Source organism: Leiobunum rupestre, chromosome 6 (genome assembly GCF_980474605.1).
Source record: "Leiobunum rupestre chromosome 6, qqLeiRupe1.1.hap1, whole genome shotgun sequence".
Classification (NCBI taxonomy): domain Eukaryota; kingdom Metazoa; phylum Arthropoda; class Arachnida; order Opiliones; family Sclerosomatidae; genus Leiobunum; species Leiobunum rupestre.
The window spans coordinates 13,426,117-13,437,100 of NC_143389.1; the positions used below are offsets into that span (position 1 = coordinate 13,426,117).

At 32.2% G+C, this 10,984-nt stretch overlaps 1 protein-coding gene across 1 annotated transcript; it reads left to right on the plus strand.

Moving 5' to 3' along the window:
• The first annotated feature begins 3,583 nt into the window (after nucleotides 1-3,583).
• Nucleotides 3,584-9,725, plus strand: LOC149939322 (putative ATP-binding cassette sub-family C member 13). Its single transcript, XM_090179121.1, has 5 exons — nucleotides 3,584-3,625; nucleotides 6,325-6,462; nucleotides 6,528-6,589; nucleotides 8,699-8,842; nucleotides 9,551-9,725. The coding sequence occupies exons 1-5, from the start codon at nucleotides 3,584-3,586 to the stop codon at nucleotides 9,723-9,725; spliced, it is 561 nt and encodes a 186-aa protein (XP_090035247.1).
• Nucleotides 9,726-10,984: the final 1,259 nt, after the last annotated feature.

Consider the following 10,984-nt stretch of genomic DNA (forward strand, 5'->3'; position numbering starts at 1 on the left):
TAAATACGTTAAGGCCACTATCAAAATGCGTATTTTTAGTGTAAATACGTTAAGGTCACTATCAAAATGCGTGTTTTTAGTGTAAATACGTTAAGGTCACTATCAAAATGCGTATTTTTAGTGTAAATACGTTAAGGTCACTATCAAAATGCGTATTTTTAGTGTAAATACGTTAAGGCCACTATCAAAATGCGTATTTTTAGTGTAAATACGTTAAGGTCACTATCAAAATGCGTATTTTTAGTGTAAATACGTTAAGGTCACTATCAAAATGCGTATTTTTAGTGTAAATACGTTAAGGCCACTATCAAAATGCGCATTTTTAGTGTAAATACGTTAAGGTCACTATCAAAATGCGTATTTTTAGTGTAAATACGTTAAGGCCACTATCAAAATGCGTATTTTTAGTGTAAATACGTTAAGGCCACTATCAAAATGCGTATTTTTAGTGTAAATACGTTAAGGCCACTATCAAAATGCGTATTTTTAGTGTAAATACGTTAAGGCCACTATCAAAATGCGTATTTTTAGTGTAAATACGTTAAGGCCACTATCAAAATGCGTATTTTTAGTGTAAATACGTTAAGGCCACTATCAAAATGCGTATTTTTAGTGTAAATACGTTAATCCCACTATCAAAATGCGTATTTTTAGTGTAAATACGTTAAGGTCACTATCAAAATGCGTATTTTTAGTGTAAATACGTTAAGGCCACTATCAAAATGCGTATTTTTAGTGTAAATACGTTAAGGTCACTATCAAAATGCGTATTTTTAGTGTAAATACGTTAAGGCCACTATCAAAATGCGTATTTTTAGTGTAAATACGTTAAGGTCACTATCAAAATGCGTGTTTTTAGTGTAAATACGTTAAGGTCACTATCAAAATGCGTATTTTTAGTGTAAATACGTTAAGGTCACTATCAAAATGCGTATTTTTAGTGTAAATACGTTAAGGCCACTATCAAAATGCGTATTTTTAGTGTAAATACGTTAAGGTCACTATCAAAATGCGTATTTTTAGTGTAAATACGTTAAGGTCACTATCAAAATGCGTATTTTTAGTGTAAATACGTTAAGGTCACTATCAAAATGCGTATTTTTAGTGTAAATACGTTAAGACCACTATCAAAATGCGTATTTTTAGTGTAAATACGTTAAGGTCACTATCAAAATGCGTATTTTTAGTGTAAATACGTTAAGGTCACTATCAAAATGCGTATTTTTAGTGTAAATACGTTAAGGTCACTATCAAAATGCGTATTTTTAGTGTAAATACGTTAAGGCCACTATCAAAATGCGTATTTTTAGTGTAAATACGTTAAGGTCACTATCAAAATGTGTATTTTTAGTGTAAATACGTTAAGGCCACTATCAAAATGCGTATTTTTAGTGTAAATACGTTAAGGTCACTATCAAAATGCGTATTTTTAGTGTAAATACGTTAAGGCCCAAACACACATACGGATACGGTTCGCAAGCGATTTCGCCTGCGAATTTTCGTGCACGCGCCCATGCGCCATGACTTCCATTCTATTTAAGTCACGCGACGCAACGCGATTTGCCAGCGAAATTTCGCGCGCGAAGGCTATGTGTGCATCCTCCTTAATTTGGGTTGGATTTATTTATTTATGCGCAAAGGTGTTTTTGTGTAGGATTAGGCATATTTCAGTGGATAATCATGTTTTACTTAATTTTACTCAGTTTTACCACAATTCTACACTGTTTCTTGCGGGGGGGAAAATACGTGATATTTGCCGAAACCCCCCCTCTCCTCCATGTGAGATTGGGTGAGATTCAACTCGACCCCCTCTCTCCCCTAAACGCCTCACGTAATTTATGGACGCTCCCCTACGGGCGACTAAGATAAGCCCTTCCCGTCCAAACCTCCAGCTGAGAGGTGGAAGTCCAAAGTCGAGTAAAATAAAACTGAAAGTTTAATTAGATTAGTAACCTTGTCAGGTATTTGAAATTAGGCGCGTTTAGTTGGAAATCAGGCCCTGAACATTGAGTTAAATTTTCAAAGCTCTAGAGCTGACCGTTCTCGAGTTTTTAGGAACATGACATACAAATAAATAAATAAATAAATAAATAAAAGGACAAACTTTAAGACTTATAGTTATAGATGTTCCTAAATTAGTTTGAAAACAACACTTCGTTGGTCTGTTTATAAACTATTAAAGCATTGCGTGTCCTGGAGATGGTTCCCAGAGAAACCATTAAATTATAATTTTATAAACTATTTAAGATATTGTTCTTAACAGAAACCTTAATTATACCATCAATGGTCTTATCCAAGTCGTTTAAGGCTCTCGAACTAAACCTAAAAGGTTATATATATGGTTTAAATAATGACTGGAAAATGGTTTTAAGTGAAACCTCTATATTTGGAAGTGAACCATTAATGGTCTTTCGTGGCTATATTTATGGTTTATTTTTAACCATTATAAGAGGCTTTAATTAGTCCATTTCTACAAATGTTTTACATTTAAACGTTTCATTAGCGACAAAGGTCTGATTTAAAACGTATTAGGGTTTCGATTTTGGACAAAAATTTTAAAACCCAATTTGGTCTTCAATCATACCTTTGTTTTTTACAGTGTACCAGTCAATTAAGGTTTTGGTATTTATTTCAACATTTGATATCTTACATGTAAGCTTTCGGCGTTGTCTTGAGGTATTACTCCCAAAAGAGTTATTTCCCCGGTTATTTGATATTTTATCATACATATTATAAAAATACTACACGGCTTTCTAATAATGCCTTAAATGTCAAGGTTTACCCTTTGGTTAGTGGAAGAATGATCAAAAATTCAATAATCAATTTTAATTGTAGTGCATTAATTTTCTTTAAACCGATAATGTTTAATACTCTCTTCTATCAATTCTATCACCTTACCTAAATCCATACCATAATAATTAACTCACCATTTAAATAATTCCACTCTGTCGCCTTCATAAACTAAAACCAATATATAACAGCAGACGACGCAAACCACTTTACCTCGCTTGAACACTAGGACCATAAAACCACGGTAACTTGACGCGGGCTCAAGAAGTGAAATAAGCCGAAACTCTGATAGCACGCGATTTCTCACTATTTTGATGCTTCCTCCCATTATCCACATCTGGTTCACATAAACTCTGTATCCAATGCAAAGGTTCAAATTTATTTTTCACTCGAACGGTAGTGGTTGGAAATATTGCAAGAATCTATTGTTAACAGCAACTCATGACTAGGAACGAACTAAAATTCTTCCCGCTCACATTTAACATGTTGATTTACAAATTCTGTGATTTCATCTAAATATTTGAGTCACTATTGTAATGTAATATACTAATTCAAAAACTGAACTACAAAGAGTAGATGTATCTGCTGAAAATAAACATGCTGATATTGATTTAGATTTTGTTAAGTAACTACAGTGTGTAATCGTGTTTGAATGGTCTACTTCTGCAATTGACAAAGATTTTAAATTATTTAAAGGTTTTAAATCTCACCTTGATTGTCATGGGAAAAAGGTTATGGTACTCGACGTTCTGGAGTTCAGTTCATGTTTTGGTGCCTTTTGGCTATTACAGGCATGGTCACTTTTAGATCGTTTATCATGTCCTTTCATCAAAAGGTAAATATGATATTATTAAAACGACTTTTATGGCTACTTTTGTTGGGAAACAAAATTCCTTCTTAAATGGTAAATTGGCCGAGCAAGTGAAAGTTACTCCGAATTTTAAAAGGGTGTGCGTTTGTACAATAATTTATCAATATTACAGGGGAAGGGGAGGCCACCGGAACTTAATGTTTACATTTTTTTAGGAAGGCTTATTATTTAATACTTGCTTTCTCATTTATATTTGTTCGATTCATTAATAAATTTTCTTAAATCTGACTGTAATTTAGAAGGAGAGTTGAGTATATTTTGAGTAATTTCGGCATTAGCAAAATAGCCAATGCTCAGGCCCATATCTTAGGAAGGGACAGGTTTCGAGTGTTAAGTGTATGTTAAGTTCTGGATATCGATTAAAGCTATGACTCAATATGCAGAGTATATTTAAACAGAGTAAATACAATGCATTAATCTAAACAAATGACCAAGAACAAATATTTTACTTTCATAGGTCACGTGTTATCTTAACGAAATATTACGTGCGCAGGTTTTTCGTTAACGAGCCTGATACCAAAGATATGCAAATACGTCTTATTTTCAGACAGCTGTGGTCCGTCTGTCAAACATAAATAAGAAAAAGAATTGTTTAACAATATGAAAAATTATGACAATATTATTGAGCATTTTGTTGAAACAAAACTTAGATTGAAAATAACGTTATTTTATCATTTTAACAGGTAAAATATTTAAATTATTTGTATATATCAAAGAGTAACAGATTATTTTTTTGTGTTTTAACCAAAATGCTATTAAAGTATTACTACCATAATTCTTTCCTATACTCAGAAATGAAACAAAAATAAGAATGGGGTCCCAGTTCGAAAACCATGCGTAGGGCCTAGAAATTTGTGGGGGTTCTACCAACGGTCAATCTTTCTGAGAAGGATTTTCAAAAAAGTTTAATTTATGATTCGCGAACAGCCCCTAAATTTTTTTATTTATTTGAATTTGTTTTGTTAAATAAGCAGACACAAAAGTGATAATTTAAATTATATAATTGCTTTTTTTGTTGTTGTACTACCACATTTCCAAATTAGGATTCTGTATATACTGATATTGGCAAACCTTTTAAAAAATAAAAGGGTGGCGGAATGAGATTTCAGACAGGTTGATTTATATGGTTTCATATTTTATACTTTTTTCTGTATGACTCAGAGAAAGATTTATTTTGTGCCTCATTTAAAGGGCAAAAAAAGCATATTTTTAAATTCGTATGAAAAAGACAGTGATGATATAACTTTAATTACCAGGCACCGCAAAATATCATCATTATGTTAATTACAATTGGAGGAAATGCTGCTAAGCACGCCTGTCAAAATAAACTATCATTTCCTTCAGAGAAAATGAAAGCAAAATATTTTTTAAGCTAAAATTGTAAATTTTTAACTAACAAAACAAACATCTGAAGGATCGTTTTTTCCGAGAATTTAAATAAATATAAGAATTTATAAAGGCAATCTATTTGGTCCGAGTTTAATTTTCTTCAAATTTGTTTAGGGTTTAACTTTATTATCCCTTTACATAATGGACTAATCTACTTATCCGCTAATTATATAATCCTTAAAAAATAAATAAAAACATTTTTAAAACAGCCGAAAGGCTTGAAACATTACTCGATCATTAATCAAAAGGTTTAATATATTACTTATCAGTTATTATAATATAAAATTTTAGTGTATGATACGGATAACCCCAAAAAAACGATTCCTCAGACAAGCGAGGAAAGTTTGAAAAGCTGGAGCTCAGTTTGCGTTTCTAACTTTCAGGTTATTGGAAAAGGCCTAGGCAAATATATTTCAGCTGACTCTATTAGACTGATTTATTTTTCTAGAAATAAAGGGATTTAAAATGTTTGTAATGCATTCTAAGATGCCGGGGTTTGACAAATACAAGCGAGTGAATGAAGCTGAATCCGTTGAGCTCAAAATTAGAACGACTGAAATTGAATGTCGCTCTTGGTTTAGAAAAAAGACCACTCTTTCTTGAATAAAGGGTATTTTTCACTCGAAATGGGTTTCAAAGACGCTTCAAAGTTAAAAATTTAGGCTAAACTATAGCATTAATAACATAAATAGTGTGTGAGCAATATCTCAATTGATTTTAAAAAGAATGCGGCACTGCAAAAGACCACCCTTTTTCTTATGAGAAAATGTCCGTATAAAGCCGTTAAAAATCAACGTTTGCCCACCCAAAATGAGTGTCTACGAAACTGCCGAAAGCACTATAAACTATGTTGAAAATTCTATTATTGTTAAGCTCCACTCATTCCTTAACAAAAGGTTTTTAAACTATTTTCTGTCGTAATTTTTTAATTTTTTTTTTAAATCTTCAAGCTTAATTTTGAAAAACATCAAGGATGATTAAAATATTTTGTTTTTGAGAAAACAAAATTAGTAGTGTCGAAAAATAAGTTTTTTTTTGCAGCAGATACACTTTTGTGATTATCAAGTATTCATATTATATTGTATTTCTTCTAAGAGTTGTTAATTGTATATAAGGCTTTCACCTTAATTTTCTATAACGCTTTAACCTTAAACGTCAGTGCTATATGACTGCCATATATTTAACAATTGTTAAGTTTTAAACTGAAAAGGTCAATTAGCTAAATAAAAGTTTTGGCACTATTTTTGAATAATCTCTAAAATGTTTCTGCGCAGCAATTTCTAGAGCATCCAGTTCCTTTTACTTTGTCTATGATCGAATATCCATTGTCGTTTCTGATGTTCGCATTATCGTTTGTATCGGATAACAAATCAGTTTATCGAATACCAAATGAAGACGATTCATTAACATTGGTGAGTTCATAAATACCCATTAATTAGTAGAAAAAGTTCTTTTTAATCTTGATTTAACTAATCAGAATGAATCGCCCGAAAACGAAGCGTCTTTCTTTTCAAGTCTACTTTATTCGTGGATGAACGAGTAAGTGCCTATTATTTTGTTCCCCTTTTTAGGAAACCGAGCTGTTTATTGATGCATTTTTTCTATTATTAACATTAAAAGATTAGTTTCAAAATTACTGGTTTCAATTAAGGAAACCAATACCGAAAACGCAGTTGATCTAGGTTCAGATAACAACGGATTAGGTTACACGAGATAAAACAATGGTATTTCCAAAATAAAAGTACAACAATCAAACGCAACAAAGTTATCCTTGCTCCGCGAGATATGAGATAATATCGGTAATTAAAAGAGTTAAAAATAATTGATTAAATATGATAAAGATTTTAATAAGAAAAGATTTGGAGAAATTTGACAACTTTTTAAGTTAAAGACGATCTAAGGATAAAGATTACACAAAAAATTATATAATTTAATATATACGGGGTGTTTAAATTTGATCGGAAGAGGCATTCTACTCAAAACAATTTATTACCTAGCGTTAAAGAAATAAAAATCTCAAAACTCTGAAAAATGTGTACATCCTTAAAATTTCACATTTCTCGGTAATATAGTTTTTGAACTGAATGCCTGGGGTGATCAAATTGAACCACCTTGTGTACAGGGTATTTCAAAAGGTTATCCAAACATTTTAAGGAGTTGAGAAGTATGCATGTTTTTTTTACGCGATTCCCTCCTTCCTTCGACGCTGTCGGCTTTGTGTAAGCATGGACTAATTAACACAGGGACACCCCGTTCCTATGATATTCCTATAGGGACCTTAACTATACCGCCAGAGCGCACATTTAACAATCGCCCGAAGCAAATATTCGGGAACGGGGTGTCCCTGTGTTAATTAGTCCATGGTGTAAGAGGTGAAGGAAGAAACTTCAAACATTTATTGTAACTTGTACACAATACACATTTTCCTACTTTGTTCTTCTGTGTTTAATTAAACTCATTGCCGATTTCTTATTGACTCATTTGTTTTTTGTTATTTATCTCATCTCCGTCGCATTCGCAAATTCATAGTACCCCTGAAATCACATTTCCCTGCTGCTTGGTTTTGTGCTTGTTCCAGCCTACTTCCAGGGGCTAGTAGGCCACATTTTGAAGCTCTCTGGCGCTCTTTTAACTCATCGTAGGAAACTGAAGAGAAGCCAGGCATACTTCTCAACTCACCCCCTACAATTCCCTTAAATTTTTGCAAAACCTTTTGAAACAACCTGTGTATATATATATATATATATATATAAAATATACTGTTTTTAAAATCATTTTGAAATTGAGTCCTATAACATTTGACATACTTAAAACACTTTATAAATAATGAAGTTATGCCTGCCTTATATATATATATATATATATATATATATATATATATATATAAGGCAGGCATAACTTCATTATTTATAAAGTGTTTTAAGTATGTCAAATGTTATAGGACTCTCAATTTCAAAATGATTTTAAAAACAGTATTTTTCTTTGAAGCAGTTGTTTTTCTTTAATGTTCAAATGATTCTTACATACCTGTTATTTTAGTTTCAGAAAAATAATATTAATCAATGTTTTTGTACCTATCACAGTATCTAGTTACTTAGTCTCCACGGCATTTTGACAAGTGCTTAAATTAATTTTTACAACTTAATTTGTGCAAAAGTAGAAATTACTAATTAGTAATCCAAATTTTGGTTAATTTTTGGTAGTTAAATTTTTTTAAATATGCTTTGATTTACGTACACTTACTTTAACACACAAAAAATTTATATGAAAAAAATAAACAAAAAAAATCGTTCATTTTCCCTAAAAATGAAATGCGAAAATACTTCCACAAATCGGAAAAATAACAAATCGAAACATACATATTTTGTTCATTGTTTTTATTCTCGACTAATTTAGAGTCTTAGTTTTACTTACGGATTCGACAAAAGGAGGCGAAATTTAAATTGGTCAACAATATTAGGCTAATCATGGAGTAAAATCTACGACTTACAACTCTAGAAAAAGGGTTAAATTCAAAATTGTTTTTCCAGGAATACAAGCTGGAATCGAACCAACTTTATTTTGCTAGCACTCCGCAAAGCCGTTATATTGAATGTTTCATTAAAATTTCCTAATTTTTATTAACAAGAAAGTCATTGTCTTTATTAGATTGCTTCTTAAAGGATACAAACAGCCGTTAAAAGAATCCGACATTTATGATTTGAGACCTGATTTACAGGCTGCAGAAACTCATAAACATCTAGATAAATTTACCATCTCAATACAAACGCAAGAAAATCGAAATAAAGAAAGGTAAATAAAAAAGGAATCTGTGGATTAATATACATGTTTTCTCTTTTGGAATATTTTCTTGCTAAGCGTATAATTTAAATAAAGTAACGGGTTGTGGATGGTCGATGTCGATGTTGCTTTGGCAGCTCGTCTAATCTCAATTATTTGGTGAGATTGGTTAAGATTTTAAAGCTTAAGTAAGGCCACTAAATATCTGCCGTATATTTGCAACGGGTCATGCACGTCGTTGTTCAAGTTAGGAGTAACAATCTCAGCACCCCAGGTTCAACTCATAGTCTTTTGAATTTAACACGTTGACCGTCTTCAGATTAAACGTCAAATTATATAATTAACATTTTTATATTGAACAAAAATAAATAAAATTATGAAAAAGTCACGCGGAAAAGCTTATCAACAGATAATCTAGTAGATGGAAAAGTTTTCAAGAGTTAACAATAATTTTAGTCTCCAGCTACACTGAGAAATTGCCGCAGCTTCTCGCTAAGAGTAAAATTCAAATATTTAACGTTGCAGATCATGTAAAATTGTATAGTATTTAAAGAGGTTTTATTTGGGGACCGAAGTTGCTTTAAAAATAAATTAATTTTATGAAATAAAAATTGAGATAATAATGTTTCTACTTTTTCATCCTTTACAACTATCAAAATTGTAATTTTTGTTCTCTACATTTGCTTCAATTGATTAAAATTTTTGCAAAACTATTTTTAGTGAAAGTGGTAAATTTGAAAAAAATCTTCTAGTTCGTGAGGATCAATCGCTAGAAAGCCGCGGAAACCTAACAACTATGCTCATCAAAACCTTTGGGCCAGAGCTCATATGTCCCTGTATTATACAAATATTTGCCGATCTACTCAATTTCGTGGTTCCAGTTTTAATGGCGTAAGTATTGTTTTTTGAAATATGTTTTTATTTTCCGTTTTGAAACTGCCTTTACTGATTTTTTTACTACGAAAGTACTCATCGATGTTGCCTAAGGTCATTTTAGTTCAAATCTATGCCGGGCTTAATTTATCCCTCATTGTGCGCCTGAATCTTTAGGTATAGGCCACGTGTTGTAGAGAGGCAAGGAATACGTGCCGTAACTAATCATTAAAGGTTGTCTAAGAGGATTCCCTCGCAAACCAATTACTCATCCTAGGCTTTCATCATTTTGACAGAAGAAGTTAGTTTTTCTTTTTCCTTGATTTCTTTACTTGTTGAAATTTCTTTTTAAGGGGTGAAATTTTTAAGAACAGCCACCGAATAGATGGCGCACTAACAAGTACTTAAGGGGGTTTGATTTGGCATTGTCCAATAAAAAAGAAGGGTAAAGGGCAATAAACTTTCACGCGAGTTCCCATTGATGTAAATAGCTTAAACCCACAAGTACTTACAAGGAATGTACCCGAGGTGTTACCCACCGATTTTGTTCAAACTCGGGTGTCATGTACCCCTGAATGTAACTTAAAAAACCTGAAAGTGGAAAATTACGTTGGATTTTCGTTTTGCCATGGCAACCGAAAATGTTTTTGACAACGCAAAATGAAAATTTTCCTATTGAAAATAACATGGGTATCTGACCGATTATAAATTTAACAATTTAAAAATAGAAACATCAAATTTGATTTCTGATAAATCATCTTCGTTGGCTTGAGCGGATATCAACAGCCTTTGAAACAATACGGAAGGGTCGATTTCTACATTCTCATTTGATATTAAAACAGTTAGTTTCTTCTCCATATTAATTGCCTGGCTTTTCTCCTAAATGTATAGTCACTAACACTTTTCCCATCCATATCACGCATTATACGAACTCCTATTGTCGCTCGCTACTATTCCAGTCGCAATGTTTTTCAACGTAGATTTTTCTTCAAAAAGATCGGTTTTAAGCACAAAAGTCTTCTAGAACTTTGGTGTTATTTTTGTCGCGATCTTGTCGCGATAAAGCCAAATCCACATGTTGATCTCGAGAGGGCGTGTGTTTCCCTGTGAGTTCTTCCATGGCGTCAGTCATTTCAGTGCAAATTGGTCTCGATGGCAACCAAATAGCTCTTTGCATTTCCCTCATACCACGATCTCTAGTCAAACCTCCGGATGTTTTAATTCCTCTCATTAAAAGTTGCTCGATAATTAAATCGGTTGAGATTCCTGCCCAAAATTTGT